Here is an 18,421-nt window from a genome sequence, read left to right as displayed (position 1 = left end):
ACCTTAATTTAACCAGGAAAGCCGAATCTCTAAAAACTGTATGTTGTTTGCATACTTATATTATATTATATATTTCTGTCACACACACGTGCACCTTCAGTTCATTTGCATGTATCTCCTGATGAAGTGGTTAATGTGCTGCGGTTTGTGCTTTTGTTGCACTGACCCCTCTCTTTCCCTCATCCACTTCAGTCAGTGATCTCCTACGTTTCCCACAATGCCGAGCACTCAGAACACAGGCACAAACTTGCTGGATTCAGCTCTTGGCTCCGCGTGTAGGTGGAGAGTGAGCAGTGATAAAGATAGTAAGAGCAAAAGAGCGAGTTGTTCCACTCAAAAACAAGTGAGAATTCCAAACATATCTAGTGGCTGCTTGTAGGAGAGCAACTGCTCTTTCATTTCTGTGTTACAGAAGTTGCACCTCTGTCACTCAGAGCAGCAGCAGCAACAGCAGCAGCAGCAGCAGCAGCACCTATGCAGCAGTTTTATTCAATAATGATTTCTATATTGTGGGCCACACAATGGTGCAGGGACTAGCACTGTTACCTCACAGTGAGAAGTTCACTGGTTCAAATCCTGTTTTTTCTTCTGTGTGGAGTTTGCATGTTCTCCTCATGTGCGCGTGGGTTTTTCTCTAGTTTTCCTCCCACACTCAAAACACATGCAGAGGTTAATCTGACACTGTGAATAGTTGTTTGTCTCTGTTTGTTTTGCCCTGTCCAGGCTGTGCCCCCGCCACACACGCTGGAGGATAACACGAGGACAACATTGTGAGCTCATTAGCTCAATGAAAAACACACTTTTGGACCCTACTTGGGTGTTTTTAGAGGTAGTTCTGGTTTTTAGAAGTGCGGTGGGAGGACTGACACACTCTGCTGACTTTGCTGTATGCTACGCTTCGCATTTGCCAGCTGGTAAATAAATAAATCGTTTAGAATAGTTTCCTAGCATTACGCTAACATTAGCCGCACTAGGGAAGAGCCGATACGGTGCACAGACTGTAGACTGTAATATAAATAAAAATCGGCAAAAGCTTTTTATTGAGTCATTTTATGGCTTGTTTACATCTTCTTTATGAATACTGTCTTTGACATGACTCAGCACAAAGTGTCGTTAACCGCTTCATAGTTGAAAAGGTCTAAAATGGCCGCTACTCGAGTTTGTGATATCGTTATTGGTATCGGACCAAAAAAAAAGTGGTATCGTGCCATCCCTATATATGAAGGCATAATTGATCCTTGGCTTCATGAGATGACGTTAAGCGGCAGGCTAATCCCAACATGGAGACTCAGGTTAAAGGTGCACCAAACTCTGACTCACAGCCTGACGTGGCGTGATCTCAGCTCGGCCAGCGGACGTTTCCCTTCATGAAGAGCTACATCTACTGAAGCACTCCACTGGAGTGGCTGTGGAGGACAGCTGAGGACCCCATGGGACTGACTCCTATAAATGCCTGCCTGAAAAAGAGTCTCTGGTAGCTCAGGCAGAAGTTTAAGTCAGCCATGGCAGCGAGGAAGCACTTAGCGCTGCTGAATTTCTTTCTCTGCTGAACATCCATCCAGCACACACACACACACACACACATACAGTATATATATAGCAGCAGCTCATACACAATTCACAGACAATGAATCCATGATAGATAAAGAGTTCATTCTTTTTACAGCAAAAAACCAAGACCTCTATACTTGTTCTTCTACCCCATAACAGTGTACGCTCCGTCTTACATGTCATCGTACTGTATGTCACAATCATTTTACATTTATTAATTCATTCATTACGTGTATTGAAAATCTTGTTGAAAAGGCATAGTGGTGGAGATCGTAACGTCAGCCATTAGAATCCGAACTCTGGAGATAAGAGATTTGACTGGTATGGAATTGATTTAATCATTCAAAAATATTGTATTTTATTGTCTGAAAATACACTTGTTCTTTGCGCTTCCTGATTTGTATTGTTCTTGCGCCGTCAGACAATTATTTTGTCGGATGTCGATGGGGAACGAGTTCCAGACGGACAGTGACCCCAAACCCATGACGACTTCCGGTCCAATGACCTGTCGCTCCAAAATTCAGTAGCCAATTAGCAGGCAGCTTTGCAATCAAAAAAACATGTATTTTCAAAAATAAAATACAATATTTTTGAATGATTAAATCGATATATTTTTTTTTTTTTTGCTCATTTTCCCATTGACTTTTATTTAAACATTTTCTTTTTGCAACCAGGGAAGTCACCCCCTGGTGGCTATTTAATATATTGTTTACTTCCAGTTTGCTTTACCCTGCAAACCTGAAAACTAAGTCCAAACTTTCATATACAGTCTTGGGGAGGGAGAGGAGTTGAGAAGCAAGACAAACCTGAACAACTAAAGAATTCAAAGTGTTGGAATGTTAAGAAATATTCCGTTTCACTTTTCGAAGTGTATAAACTTTTAAGAAATCATGTTTTGTTTTAATTTAACATTACAAAACATACCGGATCTTGTATTGTTTTGGAGTTTATGACACAGTTTCAGCGGCTAAATGGTTGCACAGATTCGAGAGAGATTCGGAGCCCGCTCCAACAAATGACATCACAGTACAAAAAAACAAAAACCAATGCAAGCACGGGTGGAACACTGCAGAAGCACAGTTATGCCATTCTCGTGTGTTTCAAGACGACACTTTCTACATTTGTTTCCTTTCATTTAGACACTTTCAGAGAAACTTTGTGAAAAACTTCCAAAACACGCCCGGAGTGTTTTACACACAGCCACACTTCTTCTGAACATCGGTGAGATAACCAAAGAAATTTAATATTGGCTGAATAGGCATTCGTATTCCCTAGTTGAAGCTGACCTTGACCATTTTGCTCAGTTGCTATGACAACAAATGGGACGAAGAAAATGTACTGTTACTAAAAATGGTTTCCCCCACGACGGAAGCTGAAATCAATTTGCTATAATTGCTTACAAACACAAAGAAGTGAAGAAGAGGAGTATGCGTGCATGAGTATGTGTGTGTGTGTGTGTTTTTTTTTAGAAACTCTACCTGAAATGGACTCTGGCTGTTGTAGTTCTTGACTTCTTTGTCGGCTCCACGGACGAGCAGCACTCTGGCACAGTTATCCTGATGGAGGGAGGAGGAAAACCAGGGTTAAGATAAAATGAAGCTGAGAGAGAGAAATTTCGTCAAAAAAAAAGAAAAAAAAAAAGAATCCTTGAGTTCTCCTACTTTGGAGGATGATTAGCTTCAGTGACATGAGCAGGAAACAGTGAGCAGAGCAGGAAGTGGTGAGTGAGGGCGAGCGTCTAAACATCCCTGTGCTGACACAGGAGCATCTACAACCTGCATCAGGAACAGAGCTTCACTGCCTATGAGTGTGTGAGTTTGTGTGTGTATGTCTGTATAATGCTGCACTCGAGGAAAATGAGGGAGTGAGATAGAGACAGAGAGAGAGAGAGAGAGAGAGAAGGGGGGGAGAACAGAGAGAAGGAGAGTGAGAGCTGAGGGTTTTGGATCTACAGCACAAATCGCCCACAAAGTGCTCAACCACGCATACAGAAACACACACACACACACACAGATATAAACACTGTTTTTAGATTCACAATAAGAAGAATCACAGATACACAACTGTATTATCTATCTATCTATCTATCTATCTATGCAACTTAAAAGTATTCTCAAAGCCAGGGTCCACAGCAATGTTTTATCCACCAAAACATAATCAATCAATTTCCCTCTAAAAACATCTAAAAACAATTTCCCTCTAAAAACATTCTTATTCAATACATATCATCAGTTCATATCATCAGTTCATCATCATATCATCCCCCGCCCCTCAAATGACTACAATATATGCAGGTTTTAATCAGACGTAGCTGATTTTTATAGACACTGTTCAAACATATAAAAGTGTAACCAGTAACTTCATCAGACCCTCTTACGATACTTTCTTCTGTTGTGTGTGTTGCAGTTCTGCAGGAGATGCAAACTCCCACATATCCCAGTAAATCTGGTGTAAAAGAGGGTTTAGGAAGACCAGAAAAACTATGCGACATAAAGTCGCACATCATAATCGGAGTTAATCATATTTAAAATGTTTGCTTTCCACATCAGGATCAGCTCGAGGCTTCTGTCGCACAGTTTAAATATTTATGGCCATTAGAGGCTGACTGATGAGGCTGTGTGCTTGTTCTCCGGGGGGATGTTTAAGCTGCTGCAGTCACCAGCATCACACGCTTAAACACCGGTAGATGAACATTGTAAATAAGATGCAAACGCACCCATGGGAGACAAAAAAAGGAGCCTCTGCAGAGTGTGTGCAAGTGCAGCCAGAGAAATTAGGTACAATCTGCAGCAGGAGCAGCTGAGTGCGGAGTGAAAGTGAGACTTTGGGATCTGCTGAGTCAGCTCTGTGACAACTGGGGAAAGTGCATTACCTGAAAACAGACAGCGTCAAGCCTAGAGTCTCTTTTTCCTCAGGAAATAATGATTTATTGCGAGGAGTAAGCTGAGCTCCAATTACCACCGAATCCTGTACGGACAATTTCCCAGGCATTCATACTGTAATTGTGCATGTACAAATGTACAAATAAATCTGGTTTCTAAATTAATCAAATAACCGTCTCCTAAAAGTGACATAATAACATGACAATTACTTAAAAATAAAAAAAATAAAATACACCGCACACATCAGAAGGGTCAAGCTAAAGACATGGACGGTAAGTAGTAAAAGCATCATCTCTGGGGGGGGGGGGGGGGGGGGGTTACGTGTTCGGAAAAATTAACCTTGAATGAATGTTTTGTGAATCAACATTACGACTCATGGCCGCGTTTAATAGTGCGTAACAGGAGCACTTTCACATTCATAATGCAGAGAGAACGCCGGGGATTGGGACTTAACTGCTGAGGAGTCTTAAGAAAACCACTTATCAGTGAGGCTAATTGGGGAAACAAGGATTCACAGTTCCCCACGGAGCATAAAGATTGAATGGGGAAAAACAAAAATCATGGTTGTCTGACAAGTCTAGATTTACTGTGATCCTGAGCGAAGAGCACATCAGTGATCAGGCTAAGAAGAGACAAGGATTACGTCATGTATCCATCATGTCTCATGTTTACTGTACAAACATGTTGGGGCAGTGTTTTGATCTGGGGTTACTTCAGCTGATCAGGACGAGGTTCAGCAACATAATTCTGCACTTTTTAGACCCACTTGTAGGGGGGCGGGACCTCATTCCCAGAATGTAAACAGTGTCCGCCATCCTGCTAACAGCTACGCTAACAGGACCAAGTGTCACTGGTGGGCACGTAACAAAGAAAAGAATGAAGATATTTCTCAACTCAGGGAAAACTGAGGATAGGAAGCACAATTCTTCAAAAATACTACCCCTATTCTAGTAATACAAAGCTAAACGCGAATCTGTGAAGTATTCCTTTAAGTGATTAATCGTATTCCAGTAGCAGCCTCTGCATTATAACCACTTGAAGCTCAGCTTCAGCTGTTCTCTAAGGGACGGCGTGGCTGTGGTTGCACAGATAAGGACTCATCGACGCTAGGAATAGTTTATAAAAACACGATAACAAGAACACTCAGATCACCTCAGTTCTGCCGAGAGCGTCGTCTTTGTTTTGCTCTGAACGGCAGTGAATAGCCGTGATGTAATCACACATACAAAAATATAAAACTGAACATATCACATGTAAGATACAACACAGGGAATCAAGAAAAGCTCATCACACACATTTCTTTCTGGTTGTTACGCTTAGTTAATTAACATGTGGTTAATTATTAATGTATTTTTTACTAGGCTTGCATTACACGGGGATGCAGTGATCTTGGATGGATGGTTTATTCATTTCATTCATCACATAACCACTATTAGCCTGCATGGAACAGTGACCATGTTTTAGTCCCTTACATGATTTATTTGTGAGTACAGACAATTAAGAGTATCTGCAACCCAAGAGTAGCGTATAGATTTGATGCAAGTTTGAGGAAAACTTGATTCATTGTAAATGTACGCTATATTTAGAGTATTTTCCAGTGACTTCACCACGTTGTCACTCTCCATACCCAGTGCCATACTGGAGCACCGCAGTTCTCTGCGTCAGTGTCAGGTTCTATATTCGGCGTGTTCAAATGTGACCTAAAAACACACTTATTTCATCACTATTAGATATTATTAGATATAAAGGGTCAGACTTGTCTCCCTCCATCCACTATATGAATAGCAGCTACGCTGTTTGTGTTTGTGTGTTGTTTTTAATATACTGTATATTCAATTTACGTGAAAAGCACACGCACATTTGTCATTTATAGCAAGGGAGTGATGAGCAAACAACGCCCCTGCGGCACAGACTACAGAGTAGGACGCGTTCTCTCTATGACACTAACGTGCACACTTATTGTTCAGCATTGGCAGAACGCCCCCTTCACTAATGCACAAGGACGACGTAGAGAGAGTGACAGCATGATAACACGGTTCATGTTTTTAGGATTTTCTTTCTTTTAGCGTGTTTGTGTTTGCATTGTTTGAGGAACGAAATATAAAATAATGCTGATATTTGTATCCTTTATATGAGAGTGTTTTCTCTAATTGCATATTTATTTTTTTTACTATGTGATTATCTACTTATTGACCTCATTTAATATATTTAAGTGCCGACTCCATGCTGCTTGAAGTGTAATTTTCTTTGCCATTCACGGGGAAGGGGGCATGACTTTCTTATATCCTATTCTGCAATCTTTTTTTTTCTTTATCTGGAACACTTAAGCTTAAAAAATGATGCACAGATGTTCACATTGTATTATATATTCAAGTTATAAATACCTCCACCCAGGTTCTAAACATGATCTTATTTCTTTTGTTGTCAACATCAATTCGTTTTGATTGAAACTGCTTTTATGAACTTATTCCTAAAGTTTTCATAAAACATTAGTTTACAAAGAAATAGTCCCTTAAAGCAGCCGGCACACGTAACGGCGGTTGCAATGCGACAGAGACTAATTACAGCAGCCAATCAAGCAATCAATCATTTCATCTGTCAATAATCCAAACCGTGGCTTCTGCTCTGGACGGCCACTGAAACCATAAAATGCTCCACCTGGAAGCAGATATAAAGCTAGTGATAAGTGATATACAGGTGTAGGTCAAGTGGCAACTGGTTGTGACCAAGGTTATAATAGTTTTGGATTTTGTTTTTAAAATGAGTTACTTTAAATTTTTTAGTGCGGATTTGCTAGTTTTTTTTATTATTGTTTATTAGTTTTAGTGTTAGTTTTTTTGTAATATGGAATATTTGCCAGGTGCAACAAAAGATAATAATAATAATAATATATCTACCAACAACACAACAAGTGTTGTTTAACTTGCATTGCCTTATTTATGTCCCAAAAAACACATTATATTATGAATGAAAACACTTTCAAAATTGCTTTCAAAACTGCCAGCAGAGAAAAAAATAAACACACTTCATATGAACCCAAAAGGATTACAAAGACGAAAAAGGAAGCACATTTTCGCTAATTTGAGTTAGTTTTCTAAACACACAATTCAGTTTTAGTTCGTTTAGATCGTTTTTCTTTAAACTCTGGACACCAGTATCATGATTTGTCTTGCTTCATGTTGACAATTTTCCAAACTGACGTTCAAGCTCCTATTGGACAATGTCACCACCTGTCAATCACACTGGTGTCCACTCATAAAGTGGAAAATAATCTACTTAATGGATATCATGTGAAGATCCAAAACTAGTGATTACTAGTGAAACGTTACATGAGCTATCGGTTGTTGCTGTTTCATCTCATCCAGTAACATTTCAACTTTTATGCGTGAAACTTTCATGACTAATTTGTGTTACTTGGATGGGGCAAAAACAAGTGTTGTATTAGCATTGTTGCTTCAAAGGGTCATAGGTTCAAATCCCCTGATGGAGAAGCTCCAGCTCACCCCAATGACCCTCAAAAGTTGAGGGTAGAAGCACATCTGGTGCCAACATCTTAAAATAACTCGCTCACCTGGTTGTACAGGGCACAGATGTGTAGAGCGGTGTTTCCTGAGGCATTCTGGGCGCTCATGTCTGCTCCGTAAAACAACAGATGCTCCAGGTGCTGCACATGGCCGTGGCGGCAAGCCTGTGCACACACACACACACACACACACACACACACACACACACACACACAGGGACACAAAGTACAGTAGCTGCAGTGTGAGGCCTCCACCACTAGATGTCATTGTGTTGCAGATCAGATAAAAATCACAGGAGGATGAGCAGCAGCCGTAGCCTCGGTTTGAACTCTGTTATCAGAAGAGAGATGAGTGTGTGCTGAGAGAGAGCTTAAAGATAATATCATAACACATGTGCAAGTTAAAACACAATAAAACGCTCAGCTGCACCACGGGCCCATCAGCGCGGAGTGTAAATCAAAAAGTGAGGCGGCGCTCAAACAGTTTTATGCGCTGTCTTTTATGAGACAATTCCATTTTTTTAAACACTGGTGCTTACCGCGTGGCTTATTGCCGAGTCTGCAGGATTATGGAGGAGGCAAAGTGACAGCAGAAATGGCTGCCTATCAACTGTGAGCAGCGGGACCGAGTGAAACTCAGCCATTCGCACTAATGTCTTCTGCCATGCGCCGTCACGGCCGACACAGTTTAACTAATCGTCTTCTTCCTGTTGCTTCCTCGAATGTTTCAAACAACACAGTGACCTCAGCTGTTAACTTACGTGACAGAGAAAGAAAGCTCAAATATAGACACAAATAAACACGCTGCTGGGCGGATGAACCAATCCCAGAATGCGACTGAAAGAGCCGGCTGGAGGATAGTGTATGGTTACTATGGGGATGGCGTTCGCTACTGAAGTTTTGTCAAGTTACGATCATCAAAAGTGTTCAGCGGCGAAGTATAAACGCAGGCGAAGAGACGGGAGTCTGACATAATAACAGACTGTTAATGATGTCACGAAATTGCATTTGTCTACCGTTCAGCACTGGGGCGAGAAGGACGTGCCATCGCTGACGTTGACGGCGATTGTTATCACATCAGAGCCGGGACACGTGGAGGGAGGCAAAGGCGGTGCAGCTCCACGGGGAGAGATAAGCAATGTGACACAAACCCCCCCACACACACACACACACAAATATGTGCACAGTGTGTGTGTTTGACTGCTTCATCCACAGCAAAGACACATCTCTGAGTGTGTGTGTGTGTTTACCTGATGCACCTCATGCCAGCCGTTCTCGTCCTGGCAGCACACAGCAGCGTGGTTGCTCAGCAGGAGCTCGCAGCAGCCGGGGTCTCCGCCCACAACCACGCTGTGATACAGCGGCGTCAGACCGCGGCTGTCCTTGTAGTCTGGAGATGCTCCCAACTCCAGCAGTGTCTGTGGATGGACAACAGGTGTGTGTGTGTATGTGTGTGTGAAAGGGTTAAAAAAAACCATAAGGAACTTCAGACACAGTAATGTAAGTTATGGTAAAAACAATAATTATCTACATTATCATCAGAGTCAACCGTGTTAGAAAATGTCAAAAACCTTGACCTTCACTACACACAAACTACCATACGATGAAATCGTCATTACTACATTTATTTTCATAAGAGTGAGTTTGAAAAGTGAGGTGAATTGTGAAACACTTGGATGTGAAGGATTTCAACAAATCTGATGAAATAACATAAGAAGTTGCTGTGTGTTCATTCAGATGACATGGGATGACTGGCAGGTTTACCCCTCTGTCACCGACTGGGAAATTTGTATCCAGTGAATTTGTTTTTTTTGTGAGTGAAAGTGACAGAAAAGTGGCAGAGAAAGTGCACACAAAATTCACATTTCCATTACAGACGAGGATTTCCAGTGTTTTGGGGCTTTGCTTTGAGCAGAGGGCCAACAGGAGGAGGAAGGATGTATTAGTTTAGCATTTTATAGCTAGATTCTCTACACTTCTTCACCTTAAAATGACCGACTTGTGTCTTGTTTGAAAACAAAAACAACTTCTATTATGTTATGGAAGGTGATGTGTTTAAGTATAATCAGTGTAAAGAAGGCGGGCAGAGATGAAGAAGATGTTCCTTTACCGTCAGTATGACCTGGTTCTTGGACCTCGCTGCTTTGTGCACGGCCGTCATCCCGTCTTTGGCCCTGAAGTCAACGTGAGCTCCTCCGTTCTTCATCACCTTGATGAGCTCCACCACACCGTCCAGGTGAGCTGCGAACGTCAGCGGGCTCTCTGCAAACAAGACAAGACAAGAGGATTTTATTTTCATGAGTGTCTCACTGTGTGACCATTATCCAGATAAACTGTTTTGGACTTGAGACTCGACTAGAGCCGTAACTAACGATTCTTTTCATAATCGATTAATCTATCAATTATTTTCTCGATTAATTGATTAATCCTTAATAATACTTAATTAATACTCACATTTAAGACTTAAACAATCAGAACTACTGTTTAATCATGAAAAAAAGCTTAAAACCAATTATTTGATTATCAAAATAGTTGTCGATTAATTTAGTAATCGATTAATAATCGATTCATCGATTCATCGTTTCAGCTCTAGACTCGACTTGACTTTTATTTCGTCCAGCTGAGACCCATCATTATGTGTCTTAGGGTTTGTTTCACAGTATGGTCATTTTTGCACACACACCAATTAGTGATAGTGAATGTGTCCTCTGCATTTAACCCATCCTTATCACACACCAATAGTGAACGCACACAAGCCACTCCACACAAGTGGAATTGTGTGACTTGCTCAGGGGCCCCCCAGACCTTAGCCTCGTCCCAGGATTCAACCCTCAACATTGAACACCAGATTTCATTCAAACTGGCAAACATATTCTTATAATGTTGTAGACTTACAAAGATAGTATTAGTTTAGCTAATTGTCAAGTAGCTAAAGTCTGTTTTTTGTTGTGTTCCTGCTGGCAGCCATGTTTTCACTCAATCCGTTTCCCGGTCTTCTTGCACCTCATTGGTTATGTGTGTTCTGGCTCACACCCCAGTCACTGTTCAATTGTAAATATCAACCATGTTTCATACTTATGATTTGAAATCGGGAAGACTCTAATGCGTCTGGTAACCTCTCACACTAAAGGATTATCTGTTCAAATCAGCCTAAAATCAGAAGGCACCCACGATTGTTGGAAGGGCCAAATCTGGCCAATTATCCTCTAATGTGAGGCACATATAACAAAGACTTGTTTCCAATGTCAGTGAACAACTTGTTCTCGTCACCTTTGACTTGATACTCATGTAATCTGCTTCTAACAGCTACACATATTACATGAGCATGTGTTTCTGTTACAGCATGAACTTGGCTCATTGTGTCTTGTTGAATTCCCGAACAGCTGCGCTGTGCACTTCAAGGTTGTTTCCGACAGTTGGCTCACATCCCACTAACAGCAGCTTGAGGGAGGCCAGAGGCTCGTGTTTAGTCTTTATTTTTATTTTTTCTCCACTGTAGATGAGCGGTGAATGAATGACTGACACTGCACTCACCTGCCAAAAGGAGTTTAACTAAAAGCAAGTGAACGACACAGAGTTCAGATGAAATGTGTGATTCAGAGGAAGAGGATGCTGCGTGCGGCATGATGATGAGCATGAATAACATCTGATAGAAAAAAAAAAATCAATATGCAACAGAAAATAGAACAGGAAATTATATAAAAAGCTTGAATGTTCGCAACAGAATCAAGGTCTTTTCCGTCATTGGTTCCATTTAATATTTTACATTTTACAGGTTTTTCTTCTCAGTGCTTTCAGTCATTGTTCAGCTATTTTTCCACAGACATTAAAAGGACTCGTGAAAGCAGGTCAATTGTCTGCCGCATCTAACGAGCGTAATAAAAAAATAATAAAAAGAAAACTTTCCAGTGATTCAGACCTCACTGAACGTTTCAGGCTAAACGGGGCCATGAAAAAACAGTGGGAAATGACGTGTCCTCTTTTCACTCCTCTACAACTGGCACAACAAAAATGACACAACAGTGAGGTCGATAAAACGTCACCTGCACTGAGGCACAGACAGTTACACCTTCACCTGAACACTATACTGTTTCTGTTACATCATTAGGAGAAGAACAACCACACGCTTTTAGGATACATCTTTGTACCCCGCCTTTAAACAGTCGTTATAATTGGATATCATCAGGAGAAAATTCCATATACACATTTTCAGGAAAAGTTGCCTTTAAATGAGCAAATATCGGCCAACGAGTCAGTAACAGCCACTGCTGTGACACATGCAGAGCAGTGATTTACTTCTCCACATGGCGGGTGAAGGTCGTATCAGAGCCCAGGTGTGCGTTTCCGATAGCCTAGATAGATCTAGATGTTTTAAAGGTTAGGGGTGAGTTATATTCTGAATGTCGTAGCCAGTGAAGTGACACTTAAATCATTAAGTGTTTCATGTCTTCCTGGATCGACAGACCACCAAACATATTAACGTAAATAAACGTATTTAACTACTTAATCAGACTTCCATTTAACCCACCGCACACAGTCATCAGAGTGGTGACTCCACTTTTCAACCAAGGTGATTCTGTGACTCAGATTTCGTCCTTCTGGAGGGACAAAAATGAGCATTTTTTTCCATTCTCCCAGCTGTGCTCATTGTGGCAGCAGCTGGAAGAAGAGCAGTGCTTTTATTTGGTGAGCTCAAATCAATAGCTGGTATAAACTGAGGAACAATGTGTAACAAGCTGCAATGCCCCTCAGCAATAAGGAGCAGATTTAACAACAACTCTCAGAGCGCATTAAACTAAACTCACTTCTCTGCACCTGTATTTTGCCTCAATCAGCTCGTGTTTTCTTACATATGCTTTTTTCTGTCCTCTCAATATTGGCTGGTTATTAAGAGCGACTGCAACGCTGAGATGCTCTTCATTAAAAAGTCATAAATAAACATAATTGCGGCCCCTTAATCCTCAGGTGAAGTCAACAGCACTTACACCCGCACAATTACCACATCGTGATAATGAGATTTTAAACGCAGCCCTTAGATGAGTGCTGCAATTCTGCAGCTTTGCTGAGTTGTGTAAAGGTAATCCCTTCTCCCAGCACCGGCAGGGAAACTAGGGTGAATGCCTCTGCTCTTGTGAGAGCAGCTGTCTTCACATTTACTGTCCTCATATGTCACTGCGGCTGAACACTGAGCAGTTTCCAGACACACAGGCTCAAAGGGAACACGACTCTGAACCTGATTTCTCTGCACACTGTCACCAAAAGCCTTTAAAAAAACGTCCTGTTAGTCATTTGGACTCTCATTCTTACCGGGCTGAACACTCATCCATATGTGACCAATTACCAGCAGCGTGGACACGATCAAAACCCAGTCAAATTCAACCAATGTCCGTCTGGACTTTTTTTTTTGCTTATTTTAACCATAAAAGGGCCAGAAAATTTAAATTTTTCCAGAATAACTTTCTATTTCTGGCAGTTCTTTACATTTGTATTAACAATTTTAACACAAAAAAGTTTTATTTAGGAAAAAAACACTGTAGTTGTCCATGAACACCCAATGTTGCATGTTCAATTTGAAACATGAACAGTATAAACACGTTATTTAAAATAAAGTGTTTGAGTCTTTGAAATGGAAACCACTGTATGCACAGGCGTTTTTTCCAACTCTCTCCTCTCTGGCGACAAAGGCGCTGATTCGCCGGCTTCATGCAACAGTGCGATTGAAATTACAGTAATAACCATGCATTGGCTTTGACGTGCAACTTATCAGCTTTCCGGAAACCATTGGAGTTTCTCCGATGGCACAAACCGCCACGTAATTACAGTTAATGCAAAGTGCGCAAACGTGTGTTAAAGAGTTAAAACTTATGGATCAGTTTTAATTATAACGGAACTTTTGCACCAGTCGTAACATTAATTTTTATTTTTATTGACAGTTTGTTCTCACATATCTGAACACGACTGAACAACTACAGACCTGAATCACAGCACTGTGGTCATTTGGTTCCTCTGACCGATTTATTCTACTCACAAGATAAGATAAGGCAGTCACAAGGCAGAGATGGTTTGTGAGGTCACTATGACAAACCTTGCTAATGTTAATTAGGTCTTCCTTAAATCTAATCCAGGATTTTTCCTCCTACTCAGGCTGCACTTTAAGGCTTTTCACTTGACTCCTTCAAATTCATCGTCTCATTCCCAAGCAAAGATGATTCCACTGGGCATATCCACCCCGGCTTAAAGTCTTACAAGATTCAGTGCAAATGGGAGTCAAATGTTTTGAGAGCACTTAAAAGTAAGTGCCAGTCCTCAACTTGATTAACTAGCTAACATGTTACCAATTAAATGCCTAAAAACGTATCTATTTCAGATGCATGACATGTCTTTAGTGACTTGTACCATGTACATCTGCAGCTCTGTTGCTAGGGAACAGCAAAAACACACAACATGGAGATTCTCATCAGACCCGACTGTCACATTTCGGTTGAGCCTCGGTGGTCGTCATGGTCTAGGAAGGAGGTGGTGAATGTGATTCGCCCCAAGAATCTCAAGGCTCTGGATGTTGCAGGGCTGTCCCTGGTGACACGCCTCTGCAACACGGCGTGGACGACAGGGACAGAGTCTCTGTTGAGTGGCAGACCAGAGAGTGTGATCCAACCGGTCTGTGGTGCAGAGAGAGAGCTCAGTTGCAAGTAATGACTGCAAGTAATGGGCAATGGATGGAAGAACAAGATCACAGATACACAAGAGGCTGGAATGAGCTTTCTCCCTAGGGTGGCTGGTGAGGAGCTCAGAGTGGAGCTGCTGCTCCTCTGCATCGAGAGGAGCCAGCTGAGGTGGTTTGGGCATGTGGTCAGGATGTCTCTCAGACGCCTCCCCGGGGGAGTTATTTCGGGCATGTCCATCTGGGAGGAGAGACCTCGGGGCAGACACAGGACTCGCTGGAGAGATTACATCTCTCGACTGCCCCGGGAACGCCTCGGGAAGAGCTGGTGGAAGTGGCCGGAGAGGAGAGAGGAGTGTCGGGGCTTCTCTTGTGAAACTGCTGCCCACACAAACCCAGACCAAGTAAGCAGAAGAAGATGATTATGATCATCACAGATTCTCTGCTATAATCACTGTCCCACATAACATCAAGCACCTGCTCACCACCTCCACCATCACCAGTGTGGTTCAGTGTAAACACTTAGCGCCGAGTCTTTGGCTGCAGTAACTATGTTTACTCAGGCTGCTGCTGCTGCACACTTTCCCTTAGAAACACATGGTAAACATCTCTCACGCTCACACCTGCGAGACGCATCCCTTCACTGCTGCCAGAGGGCAAAGCACTGCACTTCAGCAGGTCCTGCTGCACATCACTGGTGATCAGCCGCTTCTCATTTGGCCTCATCACAGAGGCCAGAGAACCAAACCCGCTGCAGCACCAGGTCTGGAGTGACGGATCGAAAAGAGGCAAGAGATTCCCCGGTGAGCCAAACTAGTACTTGGACCGCAAGGGCCAGTGAGAGAGTTGTTGAATATCATTTGATGTTGCAGGACATCATGATCAACAATAGGAAAATAAAAAGGGGCGGGTCTAAAACCTAACCTATTTAAAATATGATGACCAGATAAATACACATCAAATCGGCAGAAGAACTTGACAATCACTGTACGCTTGTTACAGTCTCACATACTGTAATGTTTATAATATGAGGCGCTGAGGTTAGAATCAGCAACATTCGGCCACACAGTATATCAAATATTACCTGCGGATAAATAGTAAAATACTAATATATTGAGCAGAGAGTGATTAAACTCAGTGATTAAACTCTCTTTCTATGTTGTTATTATTTATTTGTGTGACACTGAAGTTACTTTAAAAAGTCCAATTTTAGTTTAATTTACAGGACGCTACTGACTCAGTCTGGCAGGGAGTTCCAGAGCATTGGGGCTCTTTAAAAACTGTGCTCCCTTTAGTTTTTAGCTGAGAATCTGGGACAATTAAAAAGGTCTCTGTCTCAAGGTGCGAGCAGAGTTGTAAGGGGGATAAAAGATCTGCTGTATACTGATGAGTCAGACCATTAAGTGCCTTGTAAGCAATTAAAATCAATTCTAAAACGTACTGGAAGTCGGGTGTCAAGAGGCTAAACACTAAATCCTTACAGTCTGGCGTTATTGAAACGTAACGCAGGTGCAGAGGAGTCTTATAGGCTCACTCACGCAAGTGTCAAAGAGAGAACAGAGTGTACCAGGGACTGATCACGGAAGCAAGAACAGTTCAGCTGCAGAGCTCCAAACCACACGTTCAGACAAAATAAGATGAAGCTGTTGATGGTTTTGACTATTGTTCTCGCCTTCAGTCACAGGATTCCAATTTAAACAGAAAGAAAAAAGCACATCCTATATCGACAGAAAAGATGGAACCAACTCTAAATGGCTGAACTATTGTGAAAAGAACCCAATCTCAGTACTACGGACCAGTGTGCTTTCATAAAGGCATGAAAACACATATTCACCAGAGAGGAGAGTGGCACATGAAAAAAGAGAGAGATGGCAGAGATGCTTTCTCTCTAAAAAGCAGATGTGAAGCCTGTTGACTGGCAACAAAACGCTTTTCCATGTCACATACAAGTGAAGAAGAAACACCGGGTCATGGAATGCATAGTGGATGTCGTTAAAGTTATAGATAAATGGGGTTTTAGCTACACGGAGACGAAGCAGAGGCTGCTTATAGCTTTGGAAAGTAGCGCTGTTGATTGTGGTGACATCCTTCATTTGGGTTTGCTTTTGAGCAAACATGGCGTTTGTCCCCGGCAGCACGTCAACAAGATAAAACTATACTCATCCTCACTTCATTGCAAACAATTTGTGTATTGTATAGATTTCCAGATTCTCTACTTTATTATTGTATTATTAATTTTTTATTTAATATTTTATTCCATCTTATTGCCTATTTTACTGTTTTTGTATCCATATTTTATGCCTGGCTTCCACTGCTGTATTTCTATTTCATTTGCTCGGAGCATCTGGAACAAAAACAATTTCCCCCCGGGGATTAATAAAGTATTCTGATTCTGATTTAGCTTTGTATTACTAGAATAGAGGTAGTATTTATGAAAAATTGTGCTTCCCCACCTCAGTTTCCACTGAGTCGAAAAATATCTTCATTCAGTTTTTTGTTACGTGCCCATCAGGAGAAACTGAGGTAGGGAAGCACAATTTTTCAAAAATACTACACCTATTCTAGTAATACAAAGCTTAATGCAAATTGGTGAGGTATTCCTTTAAGAGAAAACCATCTTTTTCAAACTTTTATGGAGCTTTTCCACTACACAGTCTAGGCATGGCTCCACTATCATCACTGGTAGAGTGTGACGTCCGACACAAGAATCAACAATCATTTAAAAAGACTTGAAAATCATGAAAACATGGGTTGATCGCCAACATTTAGCAAGGAAATGTCTCAAATCTCAACACTGAAAAGAGGAGTCTGGTGTATTTAGCGACAGTGTGGTAGATAGCAGCGATTGCAAGCAGCGAGCCGCATCACAACACCTTCCGCTGTGTTTCATTTGATGGAGTCTGTGCTCCGGTCGTGCAGGAAGTACTGAACGATTCTGTGAGCAAATCTTTTTTAATTTACTGAGTCTAACATCGAAAACAACTGCTTTACAAGTCATTAGTTTGTGTGCGTCACATGTAATATGAAGTCACAGCAGTTTCATACAGCCGTGCTATATTAGGCTTAATAAGATACCTGTTTTTTCTTCTCATTATGTGCACACTGCATGTTGATACTGTTTGTCAGTCATTAACATTAATGTTTGGCGCCTTACCACCGGTGTCACTGTCCTGGTAGTTGGGATCGAAGCCTCTCTCCAACATCTTGGACACCTTGTCGACCTGATTGTGCTGAATGAGGTCCATGAACTTCCTCAAATTGGCCTGCACAACCAGAGAAGAGAGAGACAGGTTTTACAGCAAGAAGAGAAGAAGAACAAACAGTAGAAGGTGTCAGGAAGGAAGAAACAATGGACAGATGCTTTGAAGGTGGAGAGTTGCTGAAAACATTTGTAATACAGTGTTAATCTGAGGGAGATGTGGGAATATGAAGGTAGAATTTAGGGTGGGGGGGCTTCAGAATGTGGGGACAGTGCAGAGTGAAGCAGCTGCTCCCTTCCGTTCTCTTCCTATGTGCTTTCTTTCCAGGCCGCATGATAAAAATAGATAGGAGAGCATGTCCCTGAAGGAGAGGAGAAAATGAGGAGAGAAGAATGAGGCAGCAGACAGAGACAAAGGCATTGCAGGGTGGATGAGGGGCAGTAAAAGTAAAATGTGTTGGGAGGTAAATGAAGGGGAACACACGCGCAGGCTGGGGGCAGACTAAACGTAGGGGATGTCCTGATCATATCGTGGTGCCCCCGATCTTGATCAAAGGGAAATATATACATATATATATATGTATATATATATGCTCTCCTAACAT

At 41.7% G+C, this 18,421-nt stretch overlaps 1 protein-coding gene across 3 annotated transcripts in view; it reads right to left on the bottom strand.

Moving 5' to 3' along the window:
- The window catches only part of LOC131459313 (SH3 and multiple ankyrin repeat domains protein 2-like), a 145,217-nt gene that overhangs the window by 82,066 nt on the left and 44,730 nt on the right, over window positions 1-18,421 (bottom strand). For all 3 annotated transcript variants that reach the window (XM_058628983.1, XM_058628985.1, XM_058628986.1), the window contains exons 6-10: window positions 17,772-17,880; window positions 10,067-10,218; window positions 9,207-9,374; window positions 8,005-8,121; window positions 3,030-3,107 (exon numbers count right to left, since the gene is read on the bottom strand). In XM_058628983.1, the coding sequence (XP_058484966.1) occupies window positions 3,030-3,107; window positions 8,005-8,121; window positions 9,207-9,374; window positions 10,067-10,218; window positions 17,772-17,880 (624 nt within the window). The remainder of the gene's footprint in view (window positions 1-3,029; window positions 3,108-8,004; window positions 8,122-9,206; window positions 9,375-10,066; window positions 10,219-17,771; window positions 17,881-18,421) is intronic.

Source organism: Solea solea, chromosome 5 (assembly GCF_958295425.1).
Source record: "Solea solea chromosome 5, fSolSol10.1, whole genome shotgun sequence".
Classification (NCBI taxonomy): domain Eukaryota; kingdom Metazoa; phylum Chordata; class Actinopteri; order Pleuronectiformes; family Soleidae; genus Solea; species Solea solea.
Note: the sequence above shows the minus strand (reverse complement) of the source record. Positions and strands in the feature narration are given on the sequence as shown.